The sequence below is a fragment of the Fringilla coelebs genome (assembly GCF_963513975.1).
Source record: "Fringilla coelebs genome assembly, chromosome: 1".
Taxonomy (NCBI): Eukaryota; Metazoa; Chordata; class Aves; order Passeriformes; family Fringillidae; genus Fringilla; species Fringilla coelebs.
The window spans coordinates 95,106,491-95,122,236 of NC_140028.1; the positions used below are offsets into that span (position 1 = coordinate 95,106,491).

At 41.1% G+C, this 15,746-nt stretch overlaps 1 protein-coding gene across 2 annotated transcripts in view; it reads right to left on the minus strand.

Annotated features, from left to right (window-relative positions):
* Nucleotides 1–15,746, minus strand: part of SLC66A2 (solute carrier family 66 member 2) — a 66,649-nt gene that overhangs the window by 19,863 nt on the left and 31,040 nt on the right. For both annotated transcript variants that reach the window (XM_084212236.1, XM_084212235.1), the window contains one exon: nucleotides 3,315–3,531. In XM_084212236.1, the coding sequence (XP_084068362.1) occupies nucleotides 3,315–3,531 (217 nt within the window). The remainder of the gene's footprint in view (nucleotides 1–3,314; nucleotides 3,532–15,746) is intronic.

A 15,746-nucleotide genomic window follows, 5' to 3' on the forward strand; every position in this document is an offset into this window, starting at 1 on the left:
TTTACTTAATCATAGGAAAGTTTCCACCTATCAACCATCACCCATCACAAGGACATAATACACTATCTTCACCGCACAAAAGCTGTTACTCAGCATGCATCTCCTTTCTATTTTTATTGTTTCCATTTCTTTCCAACTTCTCCTTTGGTCTCCACTCTGTCAGAAGAGAGAAGGAAGCTACAGGATCTAGTAGTAATAATCCCACAAAAAGAAGGAAAATGAGAGAGGAAGGGAAAAATGAAAACTTAAAACTAAGATGTGAGGAGCTCTATTCAGCAGAACAGAGATATCAAAGAACAGCAGACTCATTCTCAGGAGGACTACAAAGCACATAACTGTGATTCCTTCACTCTAGTCATGCTCTGTTACAATAAACATAGCTGCCTAAGCTGCAGGTGCCCGCTGGACATTTACTTGACACAGAGGACATTTTCAGTAGGGGACTTTTCAGGCAGTAGCAAATGGAAATACAGGGGTGAGATGACAGGACCCTTTCCACAACAGACTCCGAAAGGATATCCTGGCTGCCACTGCAGCCATCTCTCCCATTTGGCTCTCTCATGGCCCCTGGTCTTCACGTTTGTTTATTGGGAAATGACTGCTACCTCAAGTATGAGATGTCCTCAACTTCTCACTTAAACAGGTGTTACTGGGGGAGGAGAAGGATTGTGGGTAGTGTGGCCTTTTTTCAGAAACAAGAGTATCAGAGGATTCTGGCAGGATACTCTGATCAGATGGGACCACATACTGACACCTTATTCTCGATTTCTTTTTCAACAGTTAACCTTTATGAAAAGACTTATTTGCTAAATAGAATTAATGTATCAGCTGCTCTGTCCCAGTTCAGAGACAGATGCATGTTACAGCTTTTCCCAGCCAAACCATGAGGACCTGTGAACAACCACTTCTGTGGCAGTAGTGAATGCTGTGATCTTTATCAGGGACACAGACTGCACTCCTGCACAGGGTGACAGAATTACTGTGGTTTAAGAAATTACCACCTCCAACCAGGATGTGACGATTGACTAGAAGGTCACTACATAGAACAGCTTAATACTCATTGCTCTGCCCATTAAGCTTAAAGTCACAGAAACACTAGAAACTAATTTCTTTTTCTTTGCCACTGAGCCTTGCTAAGAGCATGGCTGGCAGCCAGCCATTTTGGACCAGATCCCCAATGCAATTGCTTCCAACAGTGTAACCAACCACACACATGGTTATTTCTGCCCTGAGCTGTAAATAACTGCACAGAGCAGTGGGAATCAGCTAACCTGGGCATCAGCCAGCCCTCACCTGGTAAATACCCATGCAAGTAGGCTGGCTGCACTATTACGTGCTCCCTTCAGTGTTCCCGTGACCTCGGTCTCTTCTAGACATGCTCTTAGAGAAGTGGGCACAGGAAGGTAAGTTCAGAGGAAGTATTTCCCACAGTTCCTTCAACAGAAGGCAATACACTGGGAGAAGTCACTCACTCTCACAGGAGGAACAGCCCAGTAATGCTTAGAGGATATCCAGTCAATTTAGGATTGCATGGTACTACAAAGTGTGTATGGTACCTGCAACATATATAAAACCACAATTTAACTTGATAAAAAGAAAGAGCACCAACATATGCATTAATATCCTCCCACTGCAGTACAACAGCACAAAGTTGTGCATTACTTCATCAGTGCCCAGACCCATCAATGTCCAATGCCACATAAAGTACTGCTTCAAGGGTGGAACAAGAGAGAGGAATGCATTCTGGAACCGTGGGCACAAGTGAGAAGCAGCATGGCTATGCTTGACCTGGTTCTGTTTCATGACAAGGAAACATGAGCTTTTATGCTATTTTCTCTTGACTAAACACAGCACTCTTTCACCAAGCAGTCTTAGACAAGAATTCTGCAATTCTGTGCTTAGCAGTTTACAAAAAGAAAAGGGGTTTTTAAAATCCTTTTGCTAAAAGTACATGCAAGAAACAGCAAAACTGAAACTCACATCCCCAGGAAGGTGTTAAGGAAAAGCAAAACACCACCAGTAGCCATCATTAATATGGCATTATGATTCACAGGTGAAAAATAGAAAAAGAAAAAAAAAAGTCAAACAAGAGCATAAAAGCTGTTTAGATAAGCCAGATAGCAGATAAATTGCTTTCTGGATATCACAAGTACAGAATTTTCCAAGACAGTGAGCGTATGAAAAATACCCCAATATTTTGGAAGCAAATCCTGACTCATTCTGTATGAAACGGGCTCCCAGTCAGAAAATGTCTGAAACATCAAAGTAAATTTCTGAACATTTCAACATTACAACTTAGAAAAGATCTCAGAGTAGTATAAGCATGCTCAAGCCAAACAAGTATAGTGAACCATGTGAGCAGAGGACGGAATTGCTTTTGTTTGGGGGTGGCATAGTTAATTGTCTTGACCAAAATAAAAATTATCCCCCAAAATTATCCCCCAAAAATTATCCCAAATTTTAAAAGGAATGCAGAGAAGTCATAATGAAACAGTGGAAGAGATGACAGTCAAAAGGATCACAGCACTCTGTGAACTGAATTTGCTGCTGTATTGTTTCTACAGACCAGTGCACTGATGCACCACAGCGAAGGTTTCCTCTCTCAAAAAGCTTCACAAGTTGCCTTTGTAATCTTAGTGCTACCATATGAGTTATCCAATAAACAGTGTGAAAAAATAATCTGACATAATGATTCAAGAGTGGGCACAAGATTAAAATTTTCTGTCCCACATTTTTACAGTCATGACTGTAAAAGTTGCATTGGCGCTTTTGCAAATGTCAGTTTCAAGCTTTGACACAAAAATAAATACTGATGTCATTTGCTACAAATGTAGTAATGGATTATGAAGAAGTGATGAGCAGATATGTGAGGAAAAGCTAATTATATGAGTTACACTGATAGTCATAGGCTGCAGGCTCAAAATATTATCATCCTCTTTATTACTTTTGATATGCAAGATCTCTTTAGACCATTTCTAATTACCGGTGTAGCACAGCTCGAGTAGAACTGCAACACGTTGCTAATGGCAACAGCAGTGGTTTCACATGTTTATTTCACTAGAACATGTTTCACCTTGGAACTCTCCAGCTGGACTTGGATAATGGGTCAGACTTCAGAGGTGTCATGGAACTCCCACTGCCTTCAGCAGTGCTGCACCGGCTCCTACTGACAGAAAGTCTACTCCGATTGCTGCTGCGTTTTCAAGTAAAAATTGTAGAGATGACATTGCCCTTCCTGGAAGAGCACTCCCACACTGCAGAGACAGCCCCCACGAAGGCACACACCCGTGTTTTGTGTAGGACAGGCACCGTACCTCATTCCTTCTGTCGATCTGTTCTGGTAGTTGCGGTACAGCTGGGGGACGCCCAGCATGGCCTCGGTGAACACCGCAAGGAAGCCCAGTGTTTCCACAAAGAGGGAGGAGTCCAGCCACAGGTAAGTGATGTAGCCAGTCACACCAGTGAATGTCAGGACGCACTGCACGTAGTCTGTAAACTTGCTCCAATGCCAAAAATAGTTCAAGTCAAAATCTGCAACAGAACAGGAATGTAAGAAGAATTAAATATGTTCTCCCAACCAACTCAAAGGTAATCAGGGTGGAATTGAGAACTGGGAAGCATGAGGGAGCCACAGTCCTTGGCGGAAGGGGTTAGTAGAAAATGAGGGATAGGATTAAAAAAATTAAAACAAAACAACCAAACAAACACACTCACAATCACCCCCACCCCACCCCCCAAAAATAATCACACAAGACCAAGAAAAATAAAAAATAATAGTCCTGATTTCAAAACCATTTTTTGGGGGTGTTCAATAAAGAAACAAGAAAACAAAGTAAGCATTTAAAAAATACCTTCCTGTCAAACATGAGGGACTCTGGATACTGCTCTAGTGGAGCTGGCATAGGAAATGTTTCATAAAAACCTTCCAGTACTAATAACAAGCCCCAAGCACGCAGTGCAAGCATTCTTTCTCTAAGGTCATTATTTCTGCCTTCCAAGTGCCTCAATCCAAGCTGCTTAGAAGGTCACCTGAAGTCCACAGCTCTATTCCCTGGTGCATTGCAGCTGCCTGTGGGGAAGGGCAAGATGCCAGTGCAGCTGCTACAGTTTTACTGAGACAGGTACAAGACTGAGGCAAGATTTTCCCTGGAAAAAAGCCTCTCACAGACATCAGCACTTCCACTTCTAGGACAAAACTTTGCTCTTGCCTTTGCCAGCACCGAGTAGTGCAGGTGTAGCACCCATTTCTGCATCCATCACAATGAAACACTCAGCCACAGAACGCAATATCCCCTGTTGAGGGAAGGAGAGAAGGAACAAACCAACCATGGCATTTGCTTGGTACATTACAGTGTATCATTGGGAGATACCTAGAAGCCTTATTGATGAACAATAAAATACACAACCACATAGCAATTGATTGTATAGCAATATAACAACTTCATTTTTAACAAAAATGCTACAATAACTGTTTGTTAGCAGGTGCTGTCCCTGCCTTCCTTTCATAGAAGCACCTACTTCAGACCAACTGGACTCTCTGAACTACCAAGGTGATGAACTACTGTTCTGACAGGGATATTCCAACCAGCCCAAATCCATGCAACACCCAGCACATCACCAGAAGATTTCCATTGCTGTCACTTCAGAAGTAGTCGAGAAAGCCACAGAAACAGTGCCACTGCTAACTCAAGCAAGGAAAACATCAACCTCCACTGACTAACATTAACAGAAAATTCAGTGAGATGGGAATATAAGCACTTGGCTGCCTCTGGATACATACACACATCAAGTAATAGTTTTATATTCTGCATCTCTTCATACCTTCATATCAGTATCAGTCTGGCCCTCAGACACACTTTATTAGCTATTCTCTTTTTAAAACTTGGCAAACCCTCACCTCAGGACACCTCCTGAGTGCACCCAGCCGAATCAATTTATTTTGCCACCAAAGAGGGAGGCACAACTGGTCAGGAGCCATACCCAACCTGCAGCATTATCAGCCATTACCCAGAACTGAATAAAATGATTTGGGGCACAACCACTGTCAATGTAAATGTTGACTTTCAGTATTTTATGGTAGTGGCTCCTCAGCCTCAGAATTCAGGGACACAAGACTAAATAAAAGACCCAGTGCTGGCACAGCCCAAACCATGTGAACCTCGTGCATTTCTGGAGCTTTGTGAAGGCTTTCCTTTTTGGAGATGAAGGGCCCATGGCCCTTAACTCATTAAACCTTCCTACCAGCTGTCACATCTGCCCTGCATACACTGTGTTTTTTCCTTCTATGTTCTCCACATGCTCAAAGATTCTTTTCAAAATACCCATCCCCAGACACCAAATCCTAATTTCCCCAATGCATTTTCATAACAGAAATCAAAGAACTAAAACTCCATTGAAGGAACAAAAAGTCAACATTCCCACAGCTACTGTGAGGAAAGCTACAAAATCCATGGATCCATACAAACACTTCAGCATAGATGGGAAAAAGTGTGTGAAACAGGATTTCAACTGAAGCAGGAGAACTAATTACTAGTACAGAGACCCTATTTCGCTCAAAGCTATCATGATGCTAGATAATCTCCATTTAACTGTAGTAGTCTATAAATTCTGGTCTCTGCTATAAATTTTGCTTGGTAATATAGTTAAGAAAGAAGGGAAAAAGGGAAGATAAGACAAAAAAATATAAGAGCAATCATAACCTTGGTAATAGTTTTGCAGAAAAACATCTGAGTTATTGTAAAAACAACCCAATATATAATCACTAATTGCTCTACTTAACAGATGTATTCTCCAGATGCAGAAGCCTATTTTAGGACACTAAACCTCACCCCACTGCATTAAAAAAAAAAAAAAAAAAGTAGAGAATGAAACACCTGACTTTCCATAAGGGTTGTCATTTCTTTAGCCCTTATTTGAACTGCTAAAATGTTTTGCCCCATGATTTCTTTTTTTTAACCAAGGCTAAAGTTTACTTTCTTTGAAAAATGGTTTTAAAAATTCAGAGGGAAAAAGCCACACACCCATCACTTCAAGGTCTGGAAATAAACTGTGAGATTTTTCCAAGTGGTTCCCTTCTCAAGGGGGTCCAAACACATTAGTTCTGCAATGGAGTGATATTTTTTAAAAGAAAAAAAAGTTGATTCTGCTGAACACAGTGACAGGTATGTGCAAAAAAAAAATCTTAAATGCTTTTTAAAAAAGTAGTTTTAAAAAGAGAATAAAATTCATGTGTGTGCAAAACAGTCCTATTCCAAGAAGATAGGCAGAGAACACCAATCCGTGTCCCAGACCACGTCATCTGAGAACTAAACGAAGTTATACGTATTATTGCAAACATTATTCATGTTTGAAGAAAAGTATGAATAATAAATATCATATTGGGATTTTTGCTTCCCCCATCACCTCTTTTCCTTAGAATGACAAAACAAGAAATCCCCTGTACCACCATTTATTTCTAGCAAACATCTTAAAAACTAAGTTAAATGTGGATGCATATCTTTCTACTCCCTGAAATGGGAAGGCACTGCCTGCATTCTGCCCAGTGAGAAATCCCTGACATGGGTTTGTAAGTACACTCAGCTGATGTAGCTCATGCAGTAACTCCCAGTCACTAACAACCTGCGTGGATCAGAATTAGCATTACTGTGGTGAAAGGTACTGTTTTTTACTACCCATGGCTGAGCTCTTTAAACCACCCAGTGAATTGCATTTTAAGCATGTTAATCCATTGATAGATGAGAGATTTATGTTGGAAAATCCTATTAATGCTGGGGGAAAGAGCAGCTCAGTAGGTTTTTTGTGCACTGACTGGATAAAACTCTACACAGCTTGAGGGTGAAGAAGGATGAGATTAAAAGACCTCCTCTGGGAGGCACTTTGCATGTCAGAGATGAAAAATGTAAAGCAGGCAAGAGACAGCATTGTAAATAACAATGGTTATTACCAGTCGGGCCAAAATGCAAGTAGTAAATTCAAGATTCTGGTGTGGGATAGATGCCAAGTGACACAGAGAAGAGCCCAGAGTATCAACTTTCAAGTGAGGATGACACAGAGGTCCAAACAGTTACATTATTTTTAGTCAAGAAACATTTTATACCAAGCCAGATACCATGCCAGTTCCTTCTGGGAAAGTGAAGCAAAGACTTTGACATCCTAAAAATTATTTACTGTAGCTCTCAACTTCTCTTACTAGTTGCATCTTATTTTGTGCCTTGACCTAATTCTGTACCTACATCCTTGCACTACATTTACCTACACTTGTCCTTAGACATTTGACCCAGCTCCTCCATTTGGTTGGTTCCTTCCTAGTTTTGAGGTCAAGGAAAAGCTTACCATTTCCCCTGCCTGTCTTTGCAAGGCGGAAGAGTTTGCATTTGAGCCCTCTGTATAGCTTTGACAAGGAAATAAACTCTTTTCTTCTTATGAAGGTTTTGCTGGTTTTACCATCTCTCCCACTCCTTACTGAATGCCACTACATAAGTCAGTCACCCAAACTGCCCCCTGTAACTAAACTCCTGACCTCTTGTATGAAAAGCACTGCTTACTAACTCCTAAGAGCATGCTGAGCAGATAGCCTCTACCCCTGAGTGGCCTTCTAAACACATGACTCAGTAGTTAATCCTCCCAGCCCTTGGTACACAGCTAATTCTTATGTTCTGTCAGACTGTGGTGCTGTTCAAAGCATATCCAATTTCCATCATCTGGCTGTCAACCACAGTGCCTGCCCACCTGACCTGTTCCTGCCACACGATCAAAGGAGTCCAGGCCGAGCAGTCAGATGTCCAACGCCTCCCTCAACAACATCACAATCCAAAACCTGGCTTAGGTGCTGTGAAAGAGCCTGATAACAGTAACATATCCAACCTGGAACAGTTACAAAATGCAGTCATGGCTGCGAATTACTTCAGATTATTATCCATGGTCTGTTTCTTGTAAAACGTACACACTTTGAAGATGCAGAAGCCACAGCCTGCAACACTCTGTGCTGCCTGTGGGTCCCAGCCACTGGGCTACAGTACAACACTCTCCCCCTCATTTGCTCTTCTGCTTATCTCCAGAACTCGTGGTCTCTGCTGTAAAAGGGGTTCAGCTCTGAGCTGCAAGCAAATACGCTGCTGCTCCTCATCCCAGCCCAGCTACAACACTAACTCTCTGGGCAGCTCACAGATGCAGATTTGTATCTCCAAGCTGACAAAAGAAACTAACTCAGACCTCTCACACTTCCAATGAGTGCTCTAAGCTATACACAGCTCCTGCACTCAGCAGTGGCATCTTAAAAATAAATTCTGCCACATTCTCTAAAGAGGACTTGCAAAGCACCTGCCGCAAGAGGTTGAGCCCAGGCAGTGGATTCTGAAAAGGAGACTTTTACACTTCCAGTTCTTCAGCTGCAGCAAATCCTCAGACATTTGCCTCAGGCATTATCTGTCTCCCTGGCAATCCTGATTTCAGCTGTCTCATCTAAAAACAGCAGCAGGATTGCAGAGAAGCATGCTGGCTAGCATCCTTACCTTGCTTATTCTGAGCCGCTCCCAGACAGAACCTGGGTTTCTCTGATGCTCTGTTCTGAAATTCCTGAGTACCCCACAGGGCACTCAGGAAATAACTGGGGTGATAAGGGCAGTAAGACTATGCATGAGTGTTACTGTGTGATCCAAAACTTTTTCTCTCACTCTCATCATCCACATACACAGCTAGGCACCCTTTTCTTCCAGAAAGAAGGAAAAAAGCAAGCAGCATTATGGATAGTCAGTGAGAACTGATACATTTAGATTTTCTTTCCTCCTTTTTTAAGAGCTGACAGAAACCTGCAAATGCTGTCTGAAGCCAGCATTTCCACTCATTGGGACTGAGAAAGGACTTGTTATCTTTCACTCATGGTACAAAAGAGAAGAAAGGAGAGCTTAGCACAAAAAACTTCTGGCTCTAATCCAAACCACTGTCTTTTTGAAGGACACTGTATATAAACAGACAATGCTCTTCATTCCTTCAGGCCCAAGACCTAGGAACTCCTCAAACTCTGAGTTACTTTTAGGTTATCTGCTCAGCCCTGTCAGCATCTCTCAAACATTTCCTTCTATCTGGTCTTCACACTGACCTGTACCTAAACATTGTCTCTGTTTCCCCTCTAGCCAATGCAAGATGGGAGCAAAACATTCCGGAGGGTCTTGAAACTTTTCTGAAAATATCACCCCAGCCTATACCAAGCAAATTACTCTCTTCCAATGAATCTATTTTTGACATCCCTTGGCTCGTACAGTGCCTTCTCTTGGCCAGATGTAGACTAATGTCAGTTCTTTAAAGCCACTCCTCTTAGTATGTGACTCTCCCTAAAGGCCCAGCATGAGTCCTCTAGTCAACAAAAAGTAGCCAGCAGATTTTCATGTGAGAGGGGGGAAATGTCAAATCCTAATCGCATAGAAAAAGGCTGAAAGCCTGACCCACACAACCCTTGAGGATTCACACAAAGAACTTTTGTTTTTAAAAGTTCAATGCAGCTTTCAGTACTTGATGGGGGAGAGAACACCTGAGATTAGAAGTTCAAGTGTTATGAAACCTCCTCTACATCAAAATTATTCCTATCTCCCCTCAGTCATCTTCTCGAGTTTGACAGCAAGTACCTGCCGTAGTTTGCTTTGCCTTATTTTAGGTAGTTTCACAATCTTCTAAAATCTTCTATGCTGGGTCTCTGTTTTGTCACATCAGGTTTATGTTTTTTCTCTCCTATCAGGATTATTACCCACTCTTCTTCCTTCTTCTCAAAAACACTACATGTAAACGGGTTGAAATTTTTTCAGTGCTATCCTGCCCATCCAGGGCTTCTCACTCATATTCCACACTGTCCCCCAGCACACACCTACAAGCATCAGCAACTGCTCTATCCTTCCCCTTTGGGTTCTGCAGGTCCACTCTACCTCCTCACCAAAAGTAATTATCAATTGCCCAGTTAAGAAACACATGCAAGTTAGAAATGCTTCAGAAAAAGCTGACACAAATGCACTAGTATATAGGAAAAAGTAAAAAAATCCACACTCTATTTCTTAATACCTTGCCTTTCCCATTAATGCGCTATTTCCCTGATTTTACAGCCTTCAGTTTGAGGGAACCTTTGAATACCGCTTAGCACAGTGGTCCTCACTAGAGACAATTAGTGATAACACCAATCTTGACTATTCTGTGACCCTTTAAAAGCAGCAATTTAAAAGTTACAATTTATTCTGAAAGTTTTACCCCTGCTGCTAACAACACAAACGACAATAGGAATGAAAAGTTAAATCAAAATATTCATACCCTAGGCACCTTCTGTGCAGCTGACAGCCTTTGCTGTGCTATCTGCAGTATAATTTGCTTTGTACACAGCTTTGGTTTATGGGAGTCTCACAGTGAAGAAGAAAAAAAAAATTGTAGAGAAAAATGCAGTTATATAAACCCACAAAATTAGGTTGACCTTTACCTCACCTTTGAGAATTTCCACTGTCTAACAAAAGGATGCAGAATTGTTTACATTAGTTGTGCTGGACTGATATCAGCCCTGTCAACATTTTAATTTGTGTGTTTAAACCTAAATATGCTTGCATGCACGTACATGCCTCTCCCTCACAGCACTGCTGATATATAAGCATGAAAAAGAAAGCAAAATTTTAAAAGCAAGCAGAGGAGAACAAAGGTTTTTTGTTCTAATACAGGAAGTTTTAGCAAGAATATTATCTGTGAAGAAGGTTCCAACTGTTGGGCTCGGAAATTGCTGGTGAATGCCAGCTGAGGTGGGAAATCCTCATGGAGCAGTACAGCTCAGCTCAGCCATCTCTGAACATCACTGCAGAATGAGTGGAACCAACCTGGGGACAGCCAGAAGCAAATTCCTACCCCAATATCTCCAACAAAAAGTGTGCAGAAGAGTACTCCAGACTTCTCTTCCAAACATTTCTTGGGTTTCTCCAGATGGAAGATGCTTTTGGGCAATCTTGCAGCAGGTACACATGCAACCCCCCTACCACTGTACCTTGTGCAACATATGCTAACCAAATTCTTTGCCTTCCAAGTCCAGCTGAGAGAAAGCACTGGGTCTCCTGGTATACTAGTAGGCCAGTAAGATTAGGAGAACAAAAAAAGACAACAGCCAACACCACACACGTGCTAATATTGCTACAAGTGCAGTGCACTGAACTTAAGGCTTGGTATATCTAAATCAAGGTACTTACAGCACTATATTCCTCCTGTAAAGACCTGCTTCCTCAGTGGCATCACTACTGCAACTCCTTTCTGTGTTACTGCTACTCTTGCCTGTTCAGTACAGAAGTCTCTCCTTTCAATTCCAATGTACTGACTGTTCTTCTTAGTCACTGCATTCATGAGATAGTCTCAACAGCAAGCAAAAGTGGAAATTATGACCAATGAGGGAAAACAGCCTAATAACTAGGCAGACCATGGGGCTTGGAAAGCCACTGGAATAAGACAGCTATGGCCCAAAGGTTTCAGCGCTACAGAAATAAGTTCTGTATTTGAAAGGTGGTGTGAAAGCAGCATGAACAGCTTTAGAAGCCATGTGATTCAGAAGGAGCAGGGACCCCAGAAGGAAATCCTCCTCTAAAGCTGCAGCAGTGGCAGTGAAATGGAAAGCCCAGAGAATGCCACAGCAGAGTTTTGATGACTCTGGGCAGCAGCTGCCTTTGCTACAAATACTCCTGATTCTACTCGCCTCCTACACCAGGAGCATCAAAACCCCCAGAGCAAGTCAAACTAAAGAAGTGCCCTAACCCTTCACCCTCAAGGCAGAGCTGTGAAGTCAGGTCTCTGCTCCCAACCGTGCCAGTGATGGAGGTGGCAGATAAGAGATAACCTCACTCTTCTTTGGGCCAGATACGCCTTTCTAGGCTAACTATAGAAAGAGACTTCTTTTTCTGACAGCAAGATAAGCAGGGATGATGAGAATGTCACAGCAAGAAGAACATGTAGTACCAAGTTTCTATTTCTACAATAATTTTAACAATATTTTACACTATCATCTGCATAGTTTATCGAAGATATCACCCACAGCCCTAGCAGGCAATATACAAAGGCCTCCAAAAAGGACTAAAATTGAATAAGTTAAGCATTGCAGAGCAGGCAGCCTTGACTCCCTTGTAGTTGGGAGCTATAAACTCTATATGAAAACAGTTTAATTTATTTTGAATATTGAAACTTATTCTTTGCAGCTTAAGTCTCAGAAGTTATCAAGACTACTATAATATTAGAAACAATATGCCCTTTCTCATTTAAAGTCTATAATTAAAGAAATGAATAAAAGTTCTTCTAAACATTACAAAACCAAGCTGTGCATTAGACCAGATGTAGTTTGACTCAGATTCCACTGCGCCAGAGATTACAATGTCAGGTTGCATGCATAATGCAGGAAGTTACTCCCAGAACCTCTGGAAGTAACTGCCAGGTAAGCCTTTACCACCTTTTGAACTGCAGACCCCTGAGAAAAAAGCTGATAAGTGATTCCTCTTTTTCAGCGTTGTCTGAGCTTGACTTTTGTGAGACCCTTTCTCCTCTGTTGGGAAGACACCACAAAAAGAAGGAATTTGTGATTTTTTTTCAGAGACCGAAGTCAGATGGATACACATGCATAAATGCATGTGCAAGTATGTGCACAACACAAAGCTAAACACTCTTCATGAAAATACAAACTCAGCTCTCCTCATTTAGGATTTTTGGGGGCAAGTTTAATCCTTGTTTCCTAGGTAACCCACCACCAGCCAAGACAAATTCTAGCTCCCCAAACTGGCCCTAGCAATTTAGCATCTGAACAGAAGAATGCCCTGTGCAGCTGCTTCATTTGCTAAAACAATGTGGCCTGCTAAACATCTCTTGGCCATTACCTCAGTTAACCACACAATAACCCATTCTAGTATTGATGGCTGAATACTTTAAAGTTATCACAAACATGGAGGAAATTGTAGGAAGTTTTCACCTCTTTTTTTCATTCGTCCTCTCCTCTACTACACATATGAAAATGGCAGACAAGTTTTCTTTAGTTATCTGAACATCATTGCAAAGATGCTAGTATCTCAAAATGATGGCACAGTCTACTCCATTTCATAGAGCTTCCTTTCAAATATCTATTATAGTTATTAATAATAGGGTAGGCTGGTGAAAAAGAATCCCGTATTCAAATAAAATTTATTTCTCGATTTTTGTTCTATGCTGGAATAAAAAGAAAGACTTTGGGAAATCTGAGGGAGGATGAAGAGAGAGGCAAACATACAGATGAGATCTGAGAAATCAGTTTAAACTTTTAATGTCTCAGATTTTAATTAAGGACCTTCCACCTAAGTTTCCCCATGTCCTGTGGCAGCAGGTCATGAAGCTATTAGCCACCCAGGTCTGGAAGCATCACCCACATTCTGACCAATTTTGACCAAATTCATTAAAATAATTTTTGTATGTGTGTGTGTGAAACGTGACCATTCACTGATGACAATCTTTATCACCAACAATCAAGTCACGAATCTCAGCCCAGCAGTAGCAGAAAAATCTCAACTTATAACTTCTCATTTACTACAATAAACATCATTTAAGTGTAAAGGTGACTATGGAAATTCATCTGCTATTAAAAAAAATATATATATAGATAGGTAAATATATATATATATATATATATATATATAAATATATAAAAGTAGACAAAGTTGGCAGTAATTCCAATCTCCATGCAACTTTCTAGAGAAAAGGGAATAAAAGGATTTCTGGTAGCAGGTTTTCCAGAAGCTCTGTGCCTTCAGTGTCCCCTCACAACCATTAAACTAAAGCTCATCCTGTTCACAAGTCTGCACAAGTCTAAATTACTGTACACAGGCACTGAACAGCAGGAATTTCCACTACACTAGCAGGAAGAATTTACAGGACAGGAGACCAGTAGAGAGTTTCATTTGAGTGTTTACAGACTGCCTTACTGATTACAGCACTTATAACTGGAGGAGCCAGTTGAGACAGAGCTTCCCTGAAACACCATTTCCCCTTCAACTTCCCAGCTGTTTAGTTTGACCAGAGATAAATCCCTGTTTTGACAAGAGCGGCAATTTTTTATGTAGGGTGCACATCTAAATACCACATTTTCTGAACACCTTGTCCCTGCACTTCAATGCTCCAAAGCTAAAAAACCTTCAAGACATAGATTAAAAGGTAGTTGAATTAAATAAGAGGCTCTGTAATGAAGAGTTTGGTGGTGACATAGGTGTGCATTCACCAATTGTTCCCACTTCCCAGCAGAAGTTTAAGTTCCTCTTATCCCCCTTAATCTCTGAACAGTTCAGTTTAGTTCCCTGAAACATTTCCCACTGAAGCCACAAAATGTGTGCTTTTTACTTCCTTTTTTAAGATTTTACACACAGAAGAAAAGAACAAGCCTACATTTTAAGCAAGACTGGTTCACTTATTTGGTTCAAAACACAATCCCACAAACTGTTCTGTCAGTACCAGTGAGGGGGCAAGAATGAGTGGGGGAAAAAAGAGGATCATAAATGTCTTCAGCATTGCTGCTAAGCATCCTGGCACACAGCCATTGCTAGAGTCAAAAGACTTTGGCTATTATTCCCTTTTACAAATATTTTTACTTTTAAAAAGGACAACAACCTTCAAACCAAAACAGGCAGAAGAGAGTGCACTGGAGCACACTCACCAGAGAAATGACTTTGCCATTACAGGGCACCATCCTTTTATCCCTGGCCAAGTGGTTCTGGGATCTGCCCTCCACTGCTGTTGTCCCTTTCACAGTGTGTACTCAGGAGCGCAGGGGATGTAGAGAATGATGACAGATGAACCATAAACAATGAACTGCAAACAACAATACTATCCACAAAATCCTCATTGCATTTCTGAGTTCTGCTGTGAAGAAATAGTGAATTTCTTTCAGGGCTGTTCTTTAACATCTACCATACACAAAAATTAAATTAGCAACTTGTGTACAAGACTATTTTAAGCCATATTATTAATATTTCCATATTAATTTTGCTCTATCCCCTATGTGCAGTTACTTGTTCTACTACAACCTACTCTCAACAGGGGGTGAAGAAAGGCATCAGGGAGTAAATAGCGTCTCTGAAGGCACAGTGAAAAATCTAAGGCGAAAGACATTTTCTTAAATTAACTGCTCCTGATTTTTACACGCCAAGGGGTGCAAAGACAAGAAAGGGCAGCAGTGGAAAACACTGACATAACCAAGGAGTCACTGCAAGTTTGTCATGGTTTGTATAAATGGACAAAAAAAATGGGGGTGACAGGAAGCAGAGAATGTCAAGACCAGCAACTGTTTTTTTCCAAAGGCTATACAAACTGAAGATAAGGAGGGGAAAAAATTTACTTACGAACAACTGCAGTTTGTGACACTTCCAAAGCAACCTACTAAAAAGCCACTTTAAGAAAGGAGAGGATGGCATAATTTTTCTTATCGTAGAGATACATGTCAGGTTTTAAAGCTTAGCTACGCACACGTGCACACACAAAAAACCACAGCAAACTCGCAAGGGCTACTGAAGTGTGCGTAGCACCAAAGCAGTCAATGTATTTTAGAAACAGCAGCACTGGTCCTGATTTTGATGGGAAAAAAATCCTGACACTCATACCTTACGCAAAGAAACAGAGATGTTCTGAATATTTAAAATGTTCCATCTCCAAAATTCTCTTCAGACTTCTGAGCTGCAATGGGTAATAGTAAAAAAGACAGCTTTAAGCAGCTTTTGAAAATAAAAAATGTTTCCATTAAA